The 26,239-nt window shown below is 44.2% G+C and overlaps 1 protein-coding gene across 1 annotated transcript; it reads left to right on the top strand.

Annotated features, from left to right (window-relative positions):
* The first annotated feature begins 3,481 nt into the window (after positions 1–3,481).
* LOC120056868 (diacylglycerol lipase-alpha-like) lies at positions 3,482–25,801 on the top strand. Its single transcript, XM_039005127.1, is given in 19 exon segments — positions 3,482–3,576; positions 3,760–3,971; positions 6,058–6,159; positions 6,366–6,504; positions 6,713–6,800; positions 6,945–7,079; positions 7,225–7,302; positions 7,404–7,558; positions 7,935–8,061; positions 8,769–8,852; positions 10,330–10,407; positions 10,692–10,772; positions 10,936–11,078; positions 12,940–13,008; positions 13,101–13,173; positions 13,311–13,519; positions 15,167–15,314; positions 21,040–21,212; positions 22,294–25,801. Coding segments are annotated over 19 exon segments (3,258 nt in total). The 3' UTR covers positions 23,363–25,801.
* Positions 25,802–26,239: the final 438 nt, after the last annotated feature.

Below are 26,239 nucleotides of genomic sequence, written 5' to 3' on the forward strand. Positions count from 1 at the left end.
TCATGTTCATACAAATATTTACACATGTTAAGTTTGCTGAAAATAGACGCAGTTGACAGTGAGAGGAATTTTCTTTTTTGCTGAGTTCATATATTTAGTTATGAAATTGTGAAAATGTTTAATATTCCACCCATGAGGCCACTAGGTCATTTTAATACAGGAAAGGGTTTTAATAATTGTTTTGAGTGACGTCACTGGACAGACAAAGCACTATGCTGAAGAGGTTCCTCTCTGAGTCATACAAACATTCCACAAAACACATGTTAGTTGGATTCACAGATCCAAATTAGAATAGATTGTAGTAGTGAGGGATTCTATGACTCACAGTTGACAGAATGCAGAGAACTGTCTTGTAGAGTGGCCTGAAACCGTATACGCAATACTACATTTCCCCAAAGGGACACGATAAAGAAATTAATTTAATGGACTGTCGTTTCTCTTTGCTCATTTGAGCTGTTCTTGCCATAATATGGATTTGGTCTTTTACCAAATAGGGCTATCTTCCCCTACCTTGTCACGTCTCAACTGATTGGCTCAAACGCCTTAAGAAGGAAAGAAATTCCACAAATTAACTTAACAAGGCACACCTGTTAATTGAAATGCATCCCAGGTGACTACCTCATGAAACTGGTTGAGAGAATGCTAAGAGTGTGCAAAGCTGTCAAGGCAAAGGGTGGCTACTTTGAAGAATCTCAAATGTATAAAATATATTTTGATTTGTTTAACACTTTTTTTTTTTTGGTTACTACATGATTTCATGTGTGAAATGTAATAGTTTTGATGTCTTCACTATTCTACAATGTAGAAAATAGTTAAAATAAAGAGAAACCCTGGAATGAGTAGGTCTGTCCAAACCTTTGACTGGTACTGTATGTTCTCTCTTCAACTGGTTTGGGGACATTTCTAACAGCTTAATATGGTCTCTGCATTTCCAAGCTGAAGGTGCCATCCACGTTCCTAAAATCATGTTCTTTGAGGTCTTTATGACCTGGAAGTCTCTTAGTCTCGCCGAATCTCTTAGTATCACTTAGCTTTCCTGCCATGTTGTTGATGCTGAGTCTGTTGAATAAAATGGCTCATTATTATGTTCCTACAATATTTCTCAATTCTTTCTTCATGTTACACCACAAAAGAAAATGCTTTCAAAAGTTTTCCAATTCAACAGAAGCCCAGTTCTACCTACTTAAGTGCATTTGATAAATGTTTACCCAGAGTCTTGTACATCTCTAGGGGGATGGATGCCCTATGCTAAGCGCATGCGGTGGCCTGTGGGTTTAAGACATGCACTGATGAGTATGATTAATATCCTCGTTTTGAAGCTACAGTAGAAAAACCCATTTCAGCAGAGGTCACAGTCCTGACTGGACGGCGGAACTCTGCTTGGGTGGGCTCTGGGGAGGTCACTGCCATATGGGAGGGCTTGGAGTTGGACAGTGGATATTACTGTGAGATGAGCTGGGTGTTGTCTGTATGAGCACTAATGGAGTACAGCCAAACCAAGGAGTATGGATCAGCTTGTGTTGTTTATCATCAAAGGAATTTATCCCAAATAAACGAATTATACTGTATGGCTGTATTCCATACAGTTTCTATGACCTGGGTATTGTGGATTTGTGTTGACTGTCATACAGTTACATGTATGGTTCCTAGAATAGCCTACCAGTTGGCAAAGGAAAGCCGTTTACGCCTGCCATTAAATCCATACTCTCTTTGTTAGAGGTCCTAGGAGCCATTACCCTAAAAGGCAAGCAATGTTAATAGTTTATATGTAACCTATTATACTTTCTGAAAGACAAAGGGACAGTTAGGGGTTTGAGAACAGAAACTCGGCTTCTCCCTACAATTTTATTTCACCTTTATTTTACTAGGCAGTTCAGTTAAGAACAAATTCTTATTTACAATGACGGCCTACACCGGCCAAACCCAGATGACGCTGGGCCAAATGTGCGCCGCCCTATGGGACTCCCAATCACGGCCGGTTGTGATACAGCCTGGATTCGAACCAGGGTGTCTGTAGTGGCATCGAGATGCAGTGCCTTAGACTGCTGCGCCACCCGGGAGCCTTCTCCTCCGTCATCCTCTCCGTCAATACCTGTCCCAGACTTCCAAACCTAGGCCTAATCAGATTCAATAAAAACACATGGGCTTATTGGTATGGGAGAGTGTGCTGCTTCACTGATTCTATTGATATAGCCTTTCCAGTTAAAGTGGTAGTGTGTTTCACTGGTAAGATCCCCATGGGGACTGCAACCTGTATCTAGGCTATAACACACGGCCTGGAGGAGAGGAGGGTTTGGAGTGATGACGTCACTGTCTCAAGTGGTGGAGGACAGACCTCCTAAATTGTGGGACCTGCTATATTTCATTAGTCTAATTTTGTTTCGGCCTAAATGACAAGGGGTTTACTCTCTTATTCCTTTTTTCCCCTCTTCTCTCGTTCCCCTCCTCCTTCCCTCTTCTCTATAATGTGAGTCACACCCACAGGAAGCCATGTGGCAGCCGGCGACAGGGGGGGGCAGAGCAGTAATGTTGTCCTAATCTGTAGTGAGACCATATAGACCTGTCACACTGTTTAGCCAGCCTTTATTGAAGCATACTCTAGACATAGTTGTCTTAAATCATGGAATATGTAGTTGCTGACTTTATCCAGTTTTAGGATCCCTGCCCCCACGCTTTAGTTAAATTCTCTATAAAATGAGTCACAAACTTGGTACACTGTCACACTAGGCGTTCCTTACACGTTTTTAACCATCTGCTACCCATGTGTTTTGTGACAGTGGGCTTTGCTTCTGTTTTGACCAAATATGCTAACGGTATACCACTATAGGCTAAGGCTAGCCACCTCTCCAGATCCCTCACGCTCTCCCTCTCTCTTACTTCAGTTCAATTTAGGCCTAAGGCATTTTTGACTTGTTTTAGACTGCCCTTTTGGATGAAGGGAAGGGAAGAATGAAAGCGGTGTTCACGTTGCCAGAGCATATGGTAACAAACAAACCCATCAAAACAAGTCCTCTCTCACACCCTCACTCATTACCTGGGCCACATTATCCACATAAACTAGCTTAGCCATTATCCCACTGTCTCTCTCCCTCCCCCTCTCACACTCTTTCCCTCCATATTTCCATTTCACCTCTCTTTCCATCTGGAGAGTTTCATTGTGAGGAGAAACAGAGCGTACTGATAGTTCTGCTATAGTCTGACTGATGCAGCAGAGCTTTGAGGAAGTCTTGGCTATTATGAAAGCTGGTCAGTGGGGAAAGAGGGTCTGGCCTTTTGATCACAACATGATGTGGACATTGCTTTTTTTATTTCTCGTCCTCTCTTGCTTTCTCCGAGGGCAGCGATGCTGGGTACTGTGGGCAGGATTTATTAAAACCAAGGGTGTGTGTTAAACCACTATTTTAAGCGCTCTTTTGTTCGAGGTTGTAAAGATTTGTGTCGTAATGTGCTGTTTTCTTCCTCTCTCCCTCACAGGGCAGTGATGCCTGGTATGGTGATGTTTCGGCGGCGCTGGTCAGTTGGTAGTGATGACCTAGTGCTGCCCGCCCTCTTCCTCTTTCTACTGCACTGCATCTGGTGAGTACTGCGTTTGGATGTTTCTCTCTGTGAGTGTATGTTCCTGTGTCTGTCTGTCTGGTCCCCTCACCAAGCTAAAAGTATGAAGCTGTATATGAGATGGAAAATTTACCCCCCAAAATGTTGTCTGAACCATGGGTGTGTCATCTGTGACCATCCCCCTCCCTCCCCCTCCCCTGCCAGGCTGGTGGTTCTGTCTGTGGTTCTGTTCAGCCTGCCCTATGGCTCGGACCAGTCCTGCTCGGTCACCCTGGTGGACCATGGCCGGGGGTACCTGGGCATCTTGGTCAGCTGCCTGATCTGTGAGAGCGCCATCATATGGCTGAGTATGAGAGGCAGCATCCTCTACACACAGCCCAGAGAAGCTGTGCAGTATGTCATCTACATACGACTAGGTAAGACACACCAGCATGTTATCACAGACACACTATATATATATATATATATATATATATATATATATATATATAGTCACGCTTAACATACAGTGCCATCAGAAAGTATTCAGACCCCTTGACTTTTCCACATTTTATTATGTTAGTCTTTTCCTTAAACTGAATAAATTGTTTTTTTCCCCTCATAATGACAAAGCAAAAACAGTTTTTAGAAATGTTTGCTAATTTATAAAAAATTCTAAATGAAAATATTACATTTATATAAGTATTCAGACCCTTTACTCAGTACTTTGTTGAAGCACCTTTGGCAATTACCATGGCATCAAGCCTTCTTGGGTATGACTCTACAAGCTTGGCACATCTTTATTTGGGGAGTTTCTCCCATTCCCTGCAGATCCTCTCAAGCTCTATCAGGTTGGATGGGGAGCGTTGCTGCACAGCTATTTTCGGGTCTCTTCAGAGAAGTTCGATCGGGTTCAAGTCCGGGCTCTGGCTGGGCCACTCAAGGACATTGAGACTTGTCCCGAATCCACTCCTGCTTTGTCTTGGCTGTGAGCTTAGGGCCGTTGTCCTGTTGGAAGGTGAACCTTCGCCCCAGTCTGAGGTCCTGAGTGCTCTGGAGCAGGTTTTCATCAAGGATCTCTCTGTACTTTGCTCTGTTCGTCTTTGCCTCGATCCTGACTAGTTTCCCACTCCCTGCCGCTGAAAAACATTCCCACAGCATGATGCTGCCACCACCATGCTTCACCGTAGGGATGGTGCCAGGTTTCCTCCAGAAGTGACGCTTGGCATTCAGGTGAAAAATAATGTTGCTTCTCATGGTTTGAGAGTCTTTAGGTGCCTTTTGTCAAACTCCAAGCGGGCTGTCATGTGCCTTTTACTGAGGAGTGGCTTCCATCTGGCCACTCTACCATAAATGCCTGATTGATGGAGTGCTGCAGAGATGGTTGTCCTTCTGGATGGTTCTCTCATCTCCACAGAGGAGTGAACATTGGGTTCTTAGTCACCTCCTTGACTAAGGCCCTTCTCCCCCGATTGTTCAGTTTGGCCGGACGGACAGCTCTAGGGAGTGTCTTGGGGGTTCCAAACTTCTGCCATTTAAGAATGATGGAGGCCACTGTGTTTTTGGACCTTCAATGCTGCAGAGATTATTTGATATTCTTCCCCAGATCTGTGCCTTGACACAATCCTGTCTCGGAGCTCATGTCCTTCGACCTCATGTCTTGTTTTTTGCTCTGACATGCACTATGGGACCGTATATAGACAGGTGTGTGCCTTTTCCAAATCATGTCCAATCAATTGAATTTACCACAGGTGGACTCCAATCAAGTTGTAGAAACATCTCAAGGATGATCAATGGAAACAGGATGCAGCTGTGCTCAATTTCGAGTCTCATAGCAAAGGTTCTGAATACTTATGTAATGTTGGAATCGGCTAAACTTTGAACATTGAGATATTAAATAAATGATAGAGACGAAGCCTTGAATAGAAAGAATCTGTAGCAACCCAGAAGGCTTTGGAATGTGTTTGATGGAGGAGAGGAGAGCGATGTGTTGATATAGGGAAGATGGATATCTGTGGATTAGGTGAAGGAGGGGTTGAGGTGAGGGGTGAGGTCAGTTCCCCTTAAGGGAGTAATCAGGGTTAGTATCTGGATACCTTCTTTCTCTTGGGCATAAACTAAGGATGGAGAGAGGGAGTGTCTTAAGTAGGATGTATATAAACTGTGATGTGAGAAATGTTTTGCTGTCTGATTACAGCTGTACAGAACCTTTGGGAATGATTAAACTTGGTTAAAGCTTCTAGTGTCCGTGAGTTATTTACTCTGAAAAATAAGAACCTAACAGTAAATAAGGTATTTCGTTTTTTTGCAAAAATGACGCTAACATTTCTAAACCTGTTTTATGGGGTATTGTGTGTTGATTGCTGAGGATTTATTTATTTTTAAATCCATTTTAGAATAAGCCTGTAACGTAACAAAATGTGGAAAAAGTTGAGGTGTCTGAATACTTTCTGAAGTATCCTGTCTAATTTCACAATATTGAGTAATGTTGTTTCTCTTCCCTCCCTGCTTTCTCTCTTTCAGCCATTTTGTTGGTGGAGTTGGTATATGCAGTGGTGGGGATCGCCTGGCTTTTCCAATACTACCAACCGTGCTCTGATGTCACTGCCAAGAACCTTGCTTTGGGTGAGTTAGAGAGGGAGTACGAGGGAGCAGCAATCACTAGAGTAAATATGTTGTAGACTAGTGTAATCTTCAAAGAGAACAAGGACGGACTTGTAAAACAAAGTAATGGAGTAGAAATGCCCATGGGCATGTTTTGCTTTTCTTACACCATTGCGTGGTTCGTTATGAAGATCACAATATATCAAAACTATCCCGTCTCACCCCAGGGATTGTGGTGTGCAATTGGCTGGTGATCTTCAGCGTGTTCTTCACGCTCATGTGTACCTTTGACCCCACGGGACGCACATTTGTTAAACTGAAAGCCACCCGGCGACGCCAACGCAACCTCACCACCTACACCCTCAGGTTGGTACCCTCTTCCCTGCATACTACCGCCTGTACACCCTTAGGTTGGTACGATCTGCCCTACACACTACCATCTCTAAACCCTCAGGTTGGTACCCTCTTCCCTACACACTACTACCTTCTGCCCTACACACTACTACCCTCTCTGCCCAACTCTGTCCTTCCCAGCACACTAAGGTAACCATCCTGCTGTGCCTCCCTTCCTCAGACACAGGCTAGAGGAGGGCCAAGCCAGCAGCTGGAGCAGGAGACTGAAGTTCTTCATGTGCTGCACCCGAGCCCAGGACACACAGTCTGTGAGGGAAATAGAATTCTTGTTCCTCTATCCATCACCCAACTTCCTGTATGATACAATCTATTCAGTGAGAAGCAATGGTTGTGGTTAGGATCTGTTCTTGTGGTTATACATGGTTCAACCTCTATCTCTCCTCTCCCGTTAGGATGCGTATTCTGAGGTGGCCAGCCTGTTTGCAGAGTTCTTCAGAGATCTGGACATTGTGCCTAGTGACATCATAGCTGGCCTGGTGCTGCTTCGCCAGAGACAGAGGTCCAGCAGAGGTGCCATCCTGGACCAGGTAACATGGGATGGGGACCAGTGTGGAGAGAGAAAGAGAGAGGGATGGGGGGGAAACGTTACAGGTAAAATGCTAACAGAGTTGGAGGGCCTGTTTGTGTTTGACAGTCTTATTAGTGTGTGAAATTGTTGTTTTTCTCCTTCAGGCCAACAATGACATTTTAGCTTTCTTATCTGGAATGCCTGTAACTCGCAACACCAAATACCTGGACCTTAAGAACTCGGTGAGTGTGTGTTTGTGGTTTTATATTGAACCTCTAAGGCAGCGGTGTAGCCTCTGTCTCTGTTTTGGATGTATTTTTAACATTGTGTGTGTGTCCCTCAGACGGAGATGGGCATGTACAAGGAGGTGTGTTACTACATGCTGTTTGCCCTGGCAGCGTACGGCTGGCCCATGTACCTGATAAGGAAGCCTGCCTGTGGGCTGTGCCGCCTGGCCAGCTCCTGCCAGTAAGTCTGCCTGCCTCCCTCCCATCCCATGCACTTACACCGGTTTCACATTCATCTGTATTGACAACGTGGTATTCCACTGGGACAATAACACTCTGGTCAGACCCTACTCTCTGACACAGTGGGTAAACAATGGAGCACTGACACACAGCGTGTTCCACTCCACTGTTCAGACAAAACACTGACCCACGCACTAACCACTTGACTAGTGATACAAAGACCTAAATACACTGAATCACACAGATATGTTTGTGTTTTAGACTCGCACACTCAATTTAAGGATCTATTGTAGTAATCTCTCTCCATCTCTCCCCTTTCTCTCTCTTCCTCTCTCCATTTTCCCCTCTCTGTCTCTCTCTCTCCCCTTCTCCTCCTCTCTCAGCTGTACATCAGGGTCTGGCTCTAGGCTCTCCCAGACAGTGACAGTGGAAGAGGATAACTGTTGTGGCTGTAACGTCCTGGCTATCCGCCGCCACTTCCTGGACAGAGAGCTGAAGCAGGTCCACGTTGTCTACACATCCTGGCACGACGCGGTGAGTACCAAATGGAAGGGTGACAGTCTGGACAATTACCAGGCATGAGTAGAATACAGAAGATACAACATGCAGTGTTAGTAGAAGCAATTTGCAAAGTACAGATGAACAGGTGTATGATTTGTCATATTGTCTGTCAGTCAAAAATTTGCTGTATCACTCTCCTTGGAATTGTTTCTCGAAATGACTTCTTGATGATATATTGCACTTAGTTCCCTCAACAATATATGTAATATAACACCTTGCATGTAATATAACACCTTGCATGTAATATAACACCTTGCATTGCTCTGTAGCAAGGGAAGTAAATCACACTGCCAATCGTCTGGCTGGACAAATACTATCCAAATCACATCCAAAATATTCCACCTGTTAATTATTTCCTGTTCGCAGAGGGATGTTGCCGTAGCGAGAAAGAGAGCACTCAAAACACACTGACTGATTTGTAAAGCAGACTTCTCTGTTAACTGGGCCAAGTCTGACTTTCCATCCATTAAACCACACCATGCAGGCTAGATAGCAGAAGAGTGGAGGGTCTGGACTCTGCAGACTCGCATCACAGAGGGAGTTAGGCCAGGACACTCCATGATGGAAGACATCATTATAGTCCTTGGCTGTTTCTTCTGCGATGCCTTTGATTGATGTGTGTTACCAAAATAAATAGATTTAGCTGCTACCTCTCACTATTCTCTCTCTCCCCTTCATAGGTTTACGAGACACCTTTCTTTGTGGCTGTGGATCATGGGAAAAAGAAAGTTGTCATCAGCATTCGAGGAACCCTGTCCCCCAAAGTAAGACACAGTGACAAACTAATGACTCACAAGTGACTGACCAGAGAGTCATCAAACGACCATGGTTGTGTTCCAAATGGCAACCTATTCCCTATATATTGCAACACTTTTTGACAAGAGCTTCTGGTCGAAAGTTGTGCATGTAGTGTTTAAAATAAGAGAGAGGGTGATGGCATCTCCCAAAAAGACTGCAACAACCTACACAGTCCACTATATAGGCCAAAAGGTGCTATTTGGGATGCAGACAATGACTCACAAGTGAATGACCAGATAGTCACCAAAGTCCATGTCAGTCAATCATGGAGCACAATACAATGTTAAGCAGTACAACGACTTTCAGTGAAGTTAAATTCCTCGCAGTTCTATGACATCAAATTCCCATGAAGTCTCCATCTTCAACTGAACTCCCACACCCTCTCTTGTTGGCTGAACATTCTCTGGGCTCAATTTTGCTCAAGTACTGTAAAATCACTATACTCCGTAGCACGATTTATGAGGTAACTTTTCTTTAACAGTGTCCAAGGAAAGGAGAATATTATTTAACTGGAGCAGAAAGAAAATGTCTTGCACTTGCTAGCAGTATTCAGAACTCGCCTCGAATATGTGTCAACCCATCTATTTAAAATGTCACGGTTATTTTTCTCACATCAAAATAGTTTTTTCTTTACTTGAGGAAATGGAGCACATTTTCTCTCTCACACACACATACTCTGTCTCTCCTGTCTTTCATCTTTTGTTATCACCTCCACCAATAAAGACATTCTCTGGCAACTAAGAAAGTATTTTTTAAACCTCCCGATTTGGTCTAGATGTGTCAATGTGTAGTTCATATATGCATAATCTATGAGCAGAATTACTGTTTTACCTCAATTGGCCACGAAATCCCTAGTTTGAAAGTGACTGTTTCCTTCAAGCTGTGCCGTGCCATTTTCTCTACATTTCCCCCAATGTGGCCCAGCCCCCTAGCAATTTGAGTTCTGGCCAATGAGTTCAGTCCCTCGCATTTGAAAAGGGATACCTAGTCAGTGGCACAACTGAATTCATTCATCCGAAATGTGTCTTCGTATTTAACCCAATAACTGAATCAGAGAGGTGCCGTGCGGCTGCCTTAATCGACATCTGCCTTGATCAAGGGCAGAACGGCAGATTTTTCCACGTTGCCAACTCGGGGATTCGAACAAGCAACCTTTCGGTTACTGTCCCAACGCTCTAACCGCTAGGCTTCCTGCCGCTGAGTGACAGCTAGCATAGGCCTGCCCAGTGTAATCCAATGAGGTTGCCGGGAGACCGAGAGCAATGATATGGCGCACATATCTGCACATGTGAAGTAGTATGCAGTTTTCAGGGACCACTTTTGGCTCGTGAGTGCTACTTTCAGAACTAGTCGCAAAAAAGTTTACAAAAGTACCAGAGAATCTCTTTAAGTGCATGTAGTAGTATCATAACGTGTGTGTGTGTGTGTGTGTGTGTGTGTTAGGATGCCCTGACTGATCTCACAGGGGACTCTGAGCGTCTGCCAGTGGAGGAGCAGCACGGAAACTGGCTGGGCCACAAGGTAAGAATGCATTCACCCAGCCAGACCTAGTCAAATCAGAGGTTCCTTTTGGGTGTCTCTTCACCCTTTGTTACAAACCATCCCCAAGAGATATTGGTCCAATGTGCTCCCAAAGCACAGGGGCCATTTCACTTCTCAAAAGTGGAATGATTTATAGATGTAAAATGAGTGGATATTAAAATTATTTAATAAAGATGCTGAAGCGAAGAAAAAATGAATGTTAGTCTGCCTCTCTCTCTCTCTCTCTCTCCCCTTTTCCCTCCCTCCTTCTCTTCCTCTCTCAGGGGATGGTTTACTCAGCAGAGTACATTAAGAAGAAACTGGAGCAGGAAATGATCTTGTCACAAGCCTTTGGAAGAGATTTGGTACATGAGTGATGAATATGTGAATATATCTGTGTGGTAGAAAGGATTTGTGTATATTGGTTGAAATGTAATAGGTTTGCATAACTAACACTTTCATAGGAACAGAGCATTAGAAGAGTGTGTGTGTGCGTGTATACAAGTCTAATCCGAATGTTTTTCTCAGGGTAAGGGAACCATGCACTACGGGCTGGTGATAGTGGGACACTCCCTTGGTGCCGGTACTGCAGCCATTCTGTCCTTCCTGCTCCGCCCCCAGTACCCCACACTGCAGTGCTACTCCTACTCTCCACCAGGTGGCCTTCTGAGGTAACTATGGCCTTCATCATGTCATCAAACTATATGGTAGATGTAGTTGCTCGGCCCATTGCTTGTAGCTATTGCAACAAGACAGAAAGCACCAAGACCTACTCGGATCAAGAGAACTTTGCATCAGACATCCATATCCCATTGCTTGTATAGGCTGGAATTGCATTGGGAACTAAATTACCAATAGTACACTAAACACGCACACTGAAACGTCTCGCCTTCAACAGTCATAAGATCACTGTGTAACATGTCCATGTGTGTCTTTCAGTAGATATTAGGCTCTATTATGGGGCTTGTTTCTTTCAGTAGATATTAGGCTCTATTGTGGGGCTTGTTTCTTTCAGTAGATATTAGGCTCTATTATGGGGCTTGTTTCTTTCAGTAGATATTAGGCTCTATTGTGGGGCTTGTTTCTTTCAGTAGATATTAGGCTCTATTATGGGGCTTGTTTCTTTCAGTAGATATTAGGCTCTATTGTGGGGCTTGTTTCTTTCAGTAGATATTAGGCTCTATTATGGGGCTTGTTTCTTTCAGTAGATATTAGGCTCTATTGTGGGGCTTGTTTCTTTCAGTAGATATTAGGCTCTATTATGGGGCTTGTTTCTTTCAGTAGATATTAGGCTCTATTGTGGGGCTTGTTTCTTTCAGTAGATATTAGGCTCTATTATGGGGCTTGTTTCTTTCAGTAGATATTAGGCTCTATTATGGGGCTTGTGTCTTTCAGTAGATATTAGGCTCTATTATGGGGCTTGTGGCTTTCAGTAGATATTAAGCTCTTATGGGGCTTGTGGCTTTCAGTAGATATTAAGCTCTATTATGGGGCTTGTGGCTTTCAGTAGATATTAGGCTCTATTATGGGGCTTGTGTCTTTCAGTAGATATTAGGCTCTATTATGGGGCTTGTGTCTTTCAGTAGATATTAAGCTCTATTATGGGGCTTGTGTCTTTCAGTAGATATTAAGCTCTATTATGGGGCTTGTTTCTTTCAGTAGATATTAGGCTCTATTGGGCTTGTGCCTTTCAGTAGATATTAAGCTCTATTATGGGGCTTGTGTCTTTCAGTAGATATTAGGCTCTATTATGGGGCTTGTTTCTTTTTGCCTTGTGGCAAAGCTAAATAACCTCTAAAGCAGCCAGTCCCCTATAACTGGATTTGCAATGTAAATCATGGTGAAAGAGGTTGTGTAAACATATGACATGTTCCAGTGCTCTGCCAGTCCAGTGCTGTTCTGAGAAGGTCATTTGTGGTTCGAACTGGTTCTAGATTATCTGTGCTGATCAGATGAGGTAGAGGCCTTTTGTCAAGTCCTCCAGTTTCTAGATTATAAAGCAGGGAACTCAGAAGCATCATCTCTGTATACACCAGTGTTTTCTGTGCTGAGATCTTTTTTCTTCATATTTGTCAGTCGTGACTCGTGATCTAGCCTGTTTGTCTCTGATCTCATCTATTGATATTGATTAGATCCCAATCCCTTTTATGACACCGCTGTCTATTTTGGGTGCTTTTTATCGAAGGGCAACTCATTGCGGGCCTTGATGCCTCTACACATCGACGTTTGCTGTGGAGAGATGTTGAATTATTTAGCTGGAATGAGATCAGACTCGTGATTTGTGTGTGTGGAAAACGTCTGGCTGGAAATTCAGCAGCAACAGTTTCAGTGGTGACGGAGGGAAAGAGTACACATCACACTCTTACTAGACAAACACTTAGTTTTTCTGGCCCGCTCTTCCTTTTTTCACATCCTCTTTCTCTTTTTGTGTCTCTGACAAGCATTTTGCTACACCCGCAGTAACATCTGCTAAATATGTGTGTGTGACCAATAACATTTGATTTGACTCTCCTCATCGTTTTGTTTCTACAGTGAGGATGCCATGGAGTACTCCAAAGAGTTTGTCACCTCTGTCGTTTTGGGAAAGGACCTTGTCCCAAGGTATGTCATCTATGTAGAAACCCCACCCATTTCAAGTATCGTATGTCATGATGTACAGCTGTACTCATTTCTCTCCTGTTTGTCTCTCATAGGATTGGTCTCTCTCAGTTGGAGGGGTTTCGGCGCCACCTGCTGGAAGTCTTACAGAAGAGCGACAAGCCAAAGGTAGCGCATGTCTTTCTAATTAGATAGCAAACTGTGTGTGTGTGATCAAACTCTGTATATTCTACAGAAAGGAAGCATCAACACTGTGCACTAACCGCTATCAGTATAGGTTGTAACTGCTGATATCTCCCTGCCAGTGGAGGATCATTGCAGGGGGAACTAAGTGCATTCCTAAGTCCGAGCTGCCTGTGGACGACGGCCCCCAGCCCCAGACAGCCCCTGTGCCCCCCAGCACCCGTCTCTGGCTGCACCCCAGTGATCTCAGCATCGCCCTGTCAGCCTCCACCCCTCTCTACCCCCCGGGCAAGGTCATCCACGTGGTCCACAACCACCCCTCAGAGACATGGTAAGAGCCCTGGCATTACAATGATGGCACAAGAAAGTTTATTAGTCACATTGACAGGGTCACAGATGTAATTTCAGGGTACTGTGGAATCCTCTGACCAACAATGCAGGTCAAAGAGAAGTGAAGTGAGTCTGGGGGCAGGAGAGGGACAGGGGGAGCAGGTAGCAAGCAGCCTATTGGTGGCTACTCAGCAGCCTGATGATCTGGGGTTGGAAGCTATTGGCCAGTCTGTCAGTTTTTGCCATGATGCTCCTATATTGAGTGTTGAAATCAGGGAGAACAGGCCGTGGCTCGGGTGGCTGAGGTCCATGATGATCTTCTTGGCCTTCCTGCGACACCTTGTGTTGGTGTCCTGGAGGGCAGGCAGTGTGCACACGATGGTGCGTTCGGCTGAGGGTACCACCCTCTGTAGAGCCTTGCGGTCAGCGGCGGCAGAGTTGTCGTACCAGGCTGTGATGCAGCCCAACAGTATGCTCTCGATGGTGCTCCTGTAGAACACTGAGGGCCCTCGGGGACAGGCCACATTTTTTCAGCCTCTTGAGGTTGCAGAGTTGCTGTCGTGCCTCCTTCAGAGATTAAGATCAACTTTATTATCCCACCAGGGGGAAATTTGTTTGGTCATGTGCTTAAAAATACTTTACAGAAACTACACAAAATAATTAATTCAAAGTGCTATAGCTACACGTTTAAAGTGAAAGTGCAATATGCTGTATACTGGAGGGACCAACAGACTATCTATTATACAGCCTGATGGCTGTTGGAATGAAAGAGTCCCCATATCTATCTGTTTTGAGTGAAGGGGATGAGCAGTGTCCTGTAAAATGCTTTCAACTTTTAGGAGGATGAGTTTTTGTGTGCAGGTTGGTGGCTGATTCTTGATCTATACCAATTATCCTTCCCGCCGTCTTATGCGCTGAAGCTTCTTCACCACGGTGTCCGTGTGGTTTGACCATTTCAATTCCTTGGAGATGTTTATGCCGATGAACTTTTTTTTTGGACCGTCTCCAGGGCAGCCCTGTTGATGAGGATGGGAGCGTGCCCAGCCTGGTTCCTCCTGAAGTCCACAATCAGCTCCTTTGTTTTGCTGACGTTGAGTGAGAGGTTGTTTACCTGGCACCACGCCGTAAGAATGCCTACCTCCTCTCTGTAGACCGTCTTGTCATGTTTGGGACTAAGGCCTAATACTGTTGTGTCGTCAGTGAACTTGATGAGGGAGTTGGAACTGTGTGAGGCCACCCAGTTGTGGGTATACAGGGAGTACAGTAGGGGACTGAGGACGCACCCTTGTGGGGCTCCCGTGTTAAGGATCAGTGTGAAGGAGGTGATGTTGCCTACCTTCACCACCTGGGGGCAGCCCGTCAGGAAGTCCAGGACCCAGTTGCATAGGGAGGAGTTCAGTCCCAAGGCTGAGAGCTTTGTGGTGAGCTTAGCGGTATTGTAGTTGATGAACAGCATCCTCACATGCATTCCTTTCGTCCAAGTGGGTGAGGACAGTGTATACTACCAATCAGTTTAGTACACATCTAGTGTGACATGTTTTATGCTAATTGGATAGAAACTGTACTAGTGAAAAGACTGGCTTTACGCAGACATTACTTTTGGTATAAATGTGCATGCATACATCATTTTGCTGCGTATATAATTTAGCATGCCCCTCTCTGTGTGTAGCTGTGGACAGGAGGAGCCCACCTACTCAGCTCTCTGGGGGGATAACAAGTCTTTCAACGAGGTCATCATCTCCCCTGCCATGCTAAACGAGCACATGCCTCACATGGTGATGGAGGGACTTAACAAGGTCTGTGAATATAATAGATACACTGTCCATGTCTTTCTGGGTTTCCTTTGTGTGTTGGATGGGATGGGTGGAGGTTTCCTGTAGATAAAATGAGAGTAGGGGTCCTGGTCAGATGCTCTGTTGGGGAAGGTGGCAGAATAAGGTAGCGGAGCGCTGGTGAAATGCACTGAGGGAAGTATCAATTAACCAAACCTCATTCATACACTGAGTTGGCAGGTGATGACACTGGATGAATGGTCTACAGTTGAAGTCGGAAGTATACATACACCTTAGCCAAATACATTTAAACTCAGTTTTTCACAATTCCTGACATTTAATCCTAGTAAAAATGCCCTGTCTTAGGTCAGTTAGGATCACCACTTTATTTTAAGAATGTGAAATGTCAGAATAATAATAATAGAGACAATGATTTATTTCAGCTTTTATTTCTTTCATCACATTCCCAGTGGGTCAGAAGTTTACATACACTCAATTAGTATTTGGTAGCATTGCCTTTAAATTTAATTTGGGTCAAACGTTTTGGGTAGCCTTCCACAAGCTTCCCACAATAAGTTGGGTGAATTTTACCCCCTTCCTCCTGACAGTGCTGGTGTAACTGAGTCATGTTTGTAGGCCTCCTTGCTCACACGCTTTTTCAGTTCTGCCCACACATTTTCTATAGGATTGAGGTCAGGGCTTTGTGATGGCCACTCCAATACCTTGACTTTGTTGTCCTTAAGCCATTTTGCACAACTTTGGAAGTATGCTTGGGGTCATTGTCAATTTGGAAGACCCATTTGCGATCAAGCTTTAACTTCCTGACTGATCTCTTGAGATGTTGCTTCAATATATCCACATAATTTTTCTGCCTCATGATGCCATCTATTTTGTGAAATGCACCAGCCCCTCCTGCAGCAAAGCACCCCCACACCATGATGCGACCCCCATGCTTCACGGTTGGGATGTTGTTCTTCGGCTTGCAAGCCTCCCCCTTTTTCCTCCAAACATAACGATGGTCATTATGGACAAACAGTTCTATATTTGTTTCATCAGACCAGAGGACGTTTCTCCAAAAAGTACGATCTTTGTCCCCGTGTGCAGTCGCAAACCGTAGTCTGACTTTTTTACGGCCGTTTTGGAGCAGTGGCTTCTTCCTTGCTGAGCGGCCTTTCAGGTTATGTCGATATAGGACTGTGGATATAGATATTTTTGTACCCGTTTCCTCCAGCATCTTCACAAGGTCCTTTGCTGTTGTTCTGTGATTGATTTGCACTTTTCGCAACAAAGTACGTTCATCTCTAGGAGACAGAAGGTGTCTCCTTCCTGAGTGGTGTGACAGCATGGTGTTTATACTTGCGTACTAATGTTTGTACAGATGAACGTGGTACCTTCAGGCGTTTGGAAATTGCTTCCAAGGATGAACCAGACTTGTGGAGGTCTACAGTTTTTTTTTCTGAGCTCTTGGCTGATTTCTTTTGATTTTCCCATGATGTAAAGCAAAGAGGCACTGAGTTTGAAGGTAGGCCTTGAAATACATCTACAGGTACACCTCCAATTGACTCAAATTATGTCAACTAGCCTATCAGAAGCTTCTAAAGCCATGACATAATTTTCTGGAATTTTCCAAGCTGTTTAAAGGCATGGTCAACTTAGTGTATGTAAAATAAATAATCTGTCTGTAAACTATTTTTGGAAAAATGACTTGTCCTGCACAAAGTAGATGTCCTAACTGACTTGCCAAAGCTATAGTTTTAACAAGAAATTTGTGGAGAGGTTGAAAAACGAGTTTTAATGACTCCAACCTAAGCGTATGTAAACTTCCGACTTCAACTGTATTTGGGGCGGAAATTTTGAGGCTGGTAACTCTAATGAACTTATCCTCTGCGGCAGAGGTAACTCTGGGTCTTCCTTTCCCGTGGCGGTACTCATGAGAACCAGGTTCATCAAAGCGCTTGATGGTTTTCGCGACTGCACTTGAAGTAACTATCAAAGTTCTTGAAATTTCCCGGATTGATTGACCTTCATGTCTTAAAGTAATGATGGACTGTCATTTATCTTTGCTTATTTGAGCTGTTCTTGCCATAATAAAAACTTGGTCTTTTACCATATAGGACTATCTTCTGTATACCACCCCTACCTTGTCCCAACACAACTGACTGGCTCAAACGCATTTTTTAAATATATTTTTTTATTTAACCTTCATTTAACTAGGCATTAAGAAGGAAAGAAATTCCCCAAATTAACTGTTAACAAGGCACACCTGTTAATTGAAATGCATTGCAGGCGACTACCTCAGTTAAATAATCTGTCTGTAAACAATTGTTGGAAAAATTACTTGTCATGCACAAAGTAGATGTCCTATCCGACTTGCCAAAACTATTGTTTGTTAACAAGAAATTTGTGGAGTGGTTGAAAAACGAGTTTTAATGACTCCAACCTAAGTGTAATGTAAACTTCCAACTTCAACTGTATGTATGAATGTGTTTGTGGGTTTCTGTCTGTAAAAGCTTTCCTAACAATTGTATGTTTTCAATGAATAGTTAGAACTAACCTCATGTTTTCTTGTGCTGTAGCTGGAGAAGGGTGCTGTTCACTGACGGTGTGCTGAATGTTCTGTCTGGGCTGCTCCACAGGCACTACATGCTTAGGCTATACTGAGGTTACTCTGATGGAACTGCATTGGTGTTGGAGTGTGTCTGCTGTGTGTTGGGTATTGGTGTAAGCATGGTGTTGTGTGATTGAAACTGCAGTGGTGTGTTTGTATGTCTGTGTGATACTTATGATGTTTCTGCAGGTACTGGAACCATTTGGTCTCAGTTCTGAGCAGGCAGGTGCAGAGCCGATGGAGGATGAGGGCCAACCAGCCAGCACTGTGGTGGTCATAACCTCTGAAACAGAGCTGCCCTCTACACCTCTGCTTTCAGATACCTCCTCTAACACCCACAAAGACTCACTCTCTACCTCTCCTCTTTCAGATAGCTCTTCTGATACCAAGAAAGACCCACACTGTTTCTCTCCTCTTTCAAATACATATTCTGATACCCACAAAGACATTTCCTCTCCCTGTTCTCTTTCAGATTGTCCCTCTACCCCCAAAATAGAGCTGCCATCTACCCCTCTTGTAGATACCCCATCTGTTCCCCAAACACACTCTACCCCTCCTCTTATAGGTAGTCTTTCCCCCACTGAACCATCAAATACCTCCCCCCAAATAGACCAACCCGCCGTCTCCCACATAGACCAACCCGCCGTCTCCCACATAGACCAACCCGCCGTCTCCCACATAGACCAACCCGCCGTCTCCCACATAGACCAACCCGCCGTCTCCCAATTATCGAATGACCCCTCTACTCAGGAAACGGACTTGTTCTCTACACCTCTGTCACACCCACTCTTTTCCTCAAGCATCAAGTACCCCCCAAACAGACCTACCCTTTCCCCCACAATCATGACAGACAGACCCCCTCCTCTTACAGGTGTACCCTTCCACCAAGCGCCTCTGAACCTGTACTATCCAATACCCCTTCATCTACCCAAGTAGACTCTTCAAATACACCATCCACCACCCTCCCACTACCTATCCCAAATCTTCTGGTTTAACGTTAGTCTCTGCCTCTCCTTTCCAGCTCACATTCCTCCTCTGCCTCTTCAGTCTTACAAACCCTGTCTTGCTCTTTGCTTTAGCTTCAAATTGTTCAGATTGAGAAACCACCTACTTACTAACTAATGCACGCTTTTCTCTAGATGCAGTGGGCTTTCCATGGTTACCCCCATTTCTCCAACACTAACCCCCTCCTCATTATTCCTTGTGGCCTCCTGCTGTTACAAATTGGCAGCTCAAGGTGTCCTGAGTAAGGAGGATGTGCTAAGCTTTTCTGAGTCCTCTGATTCCCCCACAGTTGGCATGATGGCACAAACAGACCGGCAACCAGGCTACTGTAGACCGTGTGGTCACATCAAATAGATTCAAATGGTCTGGTTTTAAATTAGAGTAGCCTGTTACCTGACAGTGATGACTACTTGTACAGATTGACTAGCCTGAAATAACCTCCCACCATTCAGACCAGTTCACTTTATATTAGTGAGATGATGGAGCACTGAGCTAGCCCTCGTTTATGCTCAATTCATTGATATAATTAGTCAAAAGATAAATTGACCTAATAATATATCTCAATGGGTTCGTTACAAAGAGGGAGGACGTGCTGGTCTATTAGTCATGGTCAGTGCTTGACTTGGGCAGGAGCTGAATACCTGCACCTCACATTTTCTACTGCTTGAGCTCCTTTTCCTAGCTCAAGCACCTAAATGTAAACAGTACCAGCACTCAAAATGAGTGCCAGCACCTATTTCAGTCCAAATCAAGCACTGGTCATGGAGGCAGAACAGTTCTTCCCTGGTACTGTTCTGTGCTGTGGGAGAGCACTCTGAGCACTGTTGGAGATGCACCTACTGGTTGATGTGTTTTACAGTATTTGATCTTGGTGGCTTTGTTTCTGATTATGTCCCCTATGGTGCTGCTGGGGTGTTGGGGATGTGCCTTTTTCTATTGTTGTTGCTATGGAAATATTAAGGTCATGCTGCTTCCTGCCTTATTGATCTTTCGCCTGGTTCTCAGTATGTGCTATAGTTATATCCAGAAAAGTACTGTACTTCATTTAGTTTTTTATAAGCTGATTGACACCCATCATTAGCTGACTGTTTTTACTCACATCCCTCTCTGTCCATCTCTTCCTGTTACACATAGCTTTCATACCAATACCATCAATGTTAACTCCCATTATAATTTATTTTCATGTTTCATTATAGCCATTTGTCATTTTCATATTGAAATGTTGTATTCCATGTCACAATGTGTTTAAAAAAATGCATGGCATGTGATCCAAATGTTTTCATATTTATTAATGATATTGTATGTTTTTGAATAATGCTTTTTTTCATTTTTCATTTTAACTCATTAAAGACAAATAACATATTTACCTGTGTGGTGACGTGATTACCATGAGTGTAGTAACTGTTGTCTGTGCTCTCTCTGTGTGGTGATGGGATTACCATGAGTGTGTAGTAACTGTTGTCTGTGCTCTCTCTGTGTGGTGATGGGATTACCATGTGTAGTAACTGTTGTCTGTGCTCTCTCTGTGTGGTGATGGGATTACCATGAGTGTGTAGTAACTGTTGTCTGTGCTCTCTGCTCTCCTTTTCTTTTTCATCAGTTTAGATGATTAACCTACTTAGGGTGTACACACCACACATACATCTGCGTAGGCCTACATTGTATGGACTACTTGTGCAGCAACATGTAAGGTGAAAGTCTAAGATTTGTATCCAGGGGTATAGTGCATGACTTTGGTTTCTACTCAGGTTTGGTGTTTGCCTGTGCTATCTAGGTTTGTTCAGTATTCAAGTACCATGCTTAAACAAATGAGGGTGGATGGACTTACTGTTTCTGACCTTCATCTTTCCCTTCACTTGACACAGTGTTGACTCGTCTCAATGCCTTGTTTTCAATAATCTTAACATTCACTTTTTCCTGTACTAGTCTACCTGTCAATCCATTGTTCTTGCTGATGTCAATTACATATTACAGGCAATTCCAGTTCTACAGCACTTAAACGCTCCTTACTGATCACCTTAGTTCACTGTTACTGCTCTCCCTCCTTCAGTCCTTCCAGAGCCTCCAAATCAGTCAATAATGTCTACAATGCTGGTAGCAGTAAATTGACTGCTCCTCCTATCGTGTTATTGACAGGTGCTGGAGAACTATAACAAAGGGAAGACAGCCCTGCTTTCAGCTGCTAAGGTAATGGTGAGCCCAACCGAGGTGGACCTGAACCCAGAGACCATCTTCATGGCAGCCGCCCCGCCTCCTGCCTCCCAACAACCCACCCCAACCACACAACACCGCAGGAACAGCAGTGTTCGGTTAGTCCACTGGGATATGGGTGGAGCTTTGGGAGGGTCTGGGCAGAGACTGGAAACATTTATGACTGACTGTGTATAATCAAAATCTCATGCATGTGTACAGGTAACTGCCCAAATAATGGAAACACTTGAGTAAATGAAGGATACAAAGTATACTGAAAGCAGGTGCTTCCACACATGTGGTTCCTGAGTCAATTAAGCAATTAACATCCCATCATGCTTAGGGTCATGTCTAAAAATGCTGGGCAGGCTGTTATTTTTTACATTTCAGCTACCATGGCTCTGCCCCCATAGGATGACAATACCCCTATCCACTGAATGGTGGATGAGCATGAAATTGATTGTTGCATCCCTCCAATAGAGTTCCAGTCACGTGTAGAATCTATACCACGGTGCATTGAAGCTGTTCTGGCTTGTGGTGGCCCTACACCCTATTAAGACACTTTGTTGGCGTTTCCTTTATTTTGGCCGTTGAATGTATGATATGTGCAAGAGTCTGCAAGAATGTACTTAGTCCTTCAAAGTTTGTTCTTCTATGTGTTCAGATAAGTAAAGCATGACAGCATTAACTCTGCCACTGTACCTTTCTCCCATGCACGCTCCTCACTCTGACCCACAGTCATTGGTCTGACTCCAGATCAGTGGGAACGTATGGTAGCACAGTTCCCCCCTCGCCCCCCTCTGGTTTAGCCCCTGTAGAACAGAAGTAGTTTAGTCTACTGGTAGTGATTTGTGAAGTGTAACCCTAACCTTAATCCTTTATCCCTCTCTCTTACCCCTCTGTGCTCCAACCCCTCTCCTCTATCATCTCTACTCTCTATAATACCTCCCTTACTCACATCCATCTTATTATTCCTACTGTATTCTACTTTTTTCTTACTTGACCCCTTACCATTTCTGCCTTCATTCTATCCTATTTTGATTTCATTAAATAATTTCACTTGTTACTCTGACACATTTATAAAAAATAAAAAAATAAAAATAAAAAAAAACATATGTCCCTCTATTTGGTGAATCTGTTACCACACCCTCCCTCCTCTCTAATCTCCCCCCTTTTATTTTGCGCTCCTCTTTCCCTCAGTTCCTGTGCTCGCTCTGAGATATCACTGGATGGCTTTGCAGAGTGCCCCCCTCCCTCAGTGTCAGTGGTTCTGCAGGGGGCCAGGGAGCGCCTTACCGTGGAGCTGAGGGATCGCCACGCACCCTTGGCCGTGATGGAGAGCCTGTCAGACGCCGAGTCCCTCTACAGCCTGGACTCCCGACGTTCCTCAGCTGCACTCAGGGGCTCGCCCATGCTGGGGTGCCTTCCCTTCCAACTGAATCCACCTATCCCTGAGGAGAACCCCTCTCTCAGCTCCCGCACTGAGCTGCTGGCTGCTGACTGCCTCTACCAGGCCACCCCAGAGCACGAGCTGGGAGAGGCAGGACCTTACTTCACTCCTCTGGGATCCGGCTCCACCCCAGACTACCCCATGCGCCTCTCCCCTTCCACCCCGCGCTATAGCAGCCACCACTCCCCAGCACCACTGGCCCAGAGTGTCATAGGTCAGCCTTTCACACAAAAATTGCCTTGTGCTGCCCCTTGCCATCAAATGCCTGACATTTACAGCCCAGGCAGCACCCCTAATGCTCCCCTCAACCCACGGATCAGCCATGGGGAGGAGGATGGAGTAGAGGCAGAAGGATGGGAAACAGAGACAGGTGAGTCACAGCCCTCCAGTCCTCCAGCCCAGCTGTCCAACGGCAACCCTAGTCAGGCAGTGCTGGAGTTTGCACAGTACCTTGACTCTCTCTTCAGGCTGGATGGCAGTGGCTCACCGCCTCTGGAGTTGTCTGACGGGGAGTCTGAGTCCGGTCGGGGGTCATATGGTCAGGGAGAGGGGCCAGTGGAAGGACAGAAGGGGGACGATACACAGCTTCTGGCTCGGGCCACAATGGAGCCTAACCTGGTCCCCAAGCCCCCGCGTACCTTTGCTGGATCTGCTGACCCTTCCTCTGGCATCTCCCTCTCACCCTCATTCCCTCTCTCTTCCTCTGGTGAGCTCAATGACCTCTCTCCCGCCGACGGAGCACCTCCTCCCACTCACTCACTACGAACCTCCACTCCCTGTCCCTACCCTGAAGAAAACGCACTGGTGTCTATGGTATAGTGGCCCACTCAGTCCCTTTATGACTCTTTCTCTCTCCTCTTTCCTTATTCCGTTGCTGCATCTATCTGATGTTAAAGTATCACTGAACATGCATGTGATGGAATGCAATCTGCTATGCTGTTACAGTACCTTACAAAGACATGACAGACCATAATGAATAAGACTGAGATGAAAAACTATTGTTCCATTTTCAGGTGTCAAAAGCTGTGTAAAGCATTTTCACTACTATTGTAATAATACATTTGAATCTCTGTCTGCATGCCAGGGGCCTGTTCTGCTTTGGGGTGAATAGCCTCACCACTGACTGTCATTCCAACACACACTATCTCACATCAACACATGGTAGCATTACAGCCCTGCAGTGACGTGACTTTATCAAATGGGAGACAACTGAGCAGGGGGAGGGAGGAGTTAGACACTAGGTGGGGTTTTCATTGGCACATGACCACAATTAACTTACCATCCTCCCTCATCAGTGCCTAAAGCTTATTCATCTTTAATATCAGGAAAGTAAAAAACGGAGACAGATGCTGAACAACAGAGAGGAGAGAGAGAAGACGTTATGGTTTGTTTCTCAGGTCTATCAGGAAATGACAGTGTGGAAGAGAAGGAGTGTAGATCATAGAGTATTGATGTGTCTTAAAACAGTGATTGTGACAAATGTTAAGAATGTGGTTTTTGGTCTTTGGTTGTCTTTTATAGCATGAGGAACGTAGTATTCATTTTTATTAACAGAAATCACTCGTCAGTCAGCAACTCTTACTAACATACGAACCATCTCACACACATTAAAATGCACAATTTGCCCAAAAATGTATTGCCAAATGTATTTATAAAGTGTGATATTGTTTGTTTGTGAAATACTGCAAAATGTACACTTTCACAAAACAAAGATACAGGTTTCAAGTTTAACTCTGAGAGGGAGAAGATACATTTTGGTATCGCTCCCTTTAATAGCCAATCAGTCTATTCCCGTTCAAACTGTGTTAAACCACCCTGGAGAGGATGAGGAAGCTATCCCTACAACACTGCCATGGCACATATCTCCCAAAACATGTCTCTCTCCAAGTGTTTGTACCAAGCCAATTATGCTATAAAAAAACATGAGATGCACTGTAGGAGATTGTTCCTCTTAAAGGGGTCTTGCTGAGGTACACAATTATGTCAATGACTTCTAAGTCTTTGGTTCCCTTTAAACTGGTTCATATCAAGCATATTGAGGTTGAACTGTACAGGTTGTAGTGCCCACTTTCTCTACATTTTACTAAAACATGTGGCAAACATATTTCATATCAGTTGTATTGGTTGGATCAAACATACTACATTATTTATTACTGTTGTTTCTTACTATTATTGGTGGTATTATTATCCTTATTATTACTCTTGTAACAGTTTGGTTTGCTTTCTATGAGTTCGGCTTTCAGTTGCTGGGTAAGGCTGGTGAATTTCAGCCGACTCTCAAAATAAGGGTATATCTCTGGGAAGATATCTCTGTCCAAGTGAAAAAGTACTGGGTGTCAACATCACAGGAGATTGGTGCCACCTTCATTGGGGTAATGGCTCGTGGTAATAGCTGGAGCGGAATTTGTGGAATGGTATCAAACACATGGTTTCTATGTGTTTGATTCCATTCGCTCTGTTCCAGACATTATTATGAGCCATTCTCCCCTCAGCAGCCTCCATTAGCTGCCATGGTGATGGCAGAGAGACAGACTCTATAATAGGAAGTGGGGTCATTACAGTGACCTCTGATACAATACAGCCATTCTGAAGGGGTCACTGTGGTGACCTATAGAAGCTGTACTCTTTTAGAAATGGCTTTGCTGTGGTATCACTCAACAGGCCTCACTCTGTGGCCAGATTACAGTTTGACACCACACAAATCCATGCTCTCACAGCAGTCTCTACTTTGCCAGCACAGTGTTGAACAACCAGTGTGAAATAGCTTTGCTGCAGTGGGTCACGGCCCAGTGTAGGCTATATCAGCACCACCATAGGAAGATGCCACATTCCCTTTTCACCATGACATGTACAGCAGTGTCTTATTTGTCATTATTTAAATGCAGATGTCTTGTTTCCTGTCTTTGTTTTCGTTTTTTTATTATAAAAAAGATTCAATGAAAATAGAATAACATAGAAAATGACTATGATAACAGGTATATTACAAATCTATATCAATATTGACATATATAGAAAAAGTACAAATGTATGGGGGGAAAAATGAATCTATTTAGTGAGAAAGATCTATGACAGAAAAATGAGTAATCAATTCTGTTCAATTCTGACAATAATCTATGTTGACCGATAAATCATTCAATGATGTCTTGTCCATGTTTACCTGGTTTGCTACTCTTCCCTTCCTGTCCCAGATTGAGAATGTATTTAACCCCCGCCACCTCTCACTGCCCTGCCTGTAATGGAATAAAGCAAAACCAATTTAAGGAAAATTTACTGGAACTTTTTAAAATGTAATTTCTATTTGCCAACCTCTCAACAGGCTGCATATTTTGAGCTAGATATGCCTACCATAATGGTGGTTGTGCAGTGGAGAATAGTGGGAAAACATATGTAGGTTGCTACCAAACAGCCCAGATGTCAGCTGGCTTTAGGGCCTAGTTAGAACACTTCAATCTGGATGTCTGACGACATGCTTCCGTTGATTGCACATTCAAGTGAATATTCACATGTAAATTATAAAGTATTATGTTAATTGTAGACCGAGTATATAGGTATTTTATGCCAGGTTATAGCTATCCATTCACAAATCAAGTTAGAGGGTACAATTAATTCAGCGGAGAAAAACAACGCACCTTGTGAAAGATACATCTGTATGATACTGGGTGGGTGTGATGATACCCCGCCTTAGTAGGTGGCACT

Source organism: Salvelinus namaycush, chromosome 1 (genome assembly GCF_016432855.1).
Source record: "Salvelinus namaycush isolate Seneca chromosome 1, SaNama_1.0, whole genome shotgun sequence".
Lineage (NCBI taxonomy): Eukaryota > Metazoa > Chordata > Actinopteri > Salmoniformes > Salmonidae > Salvelinus > Salvelinus namaycush.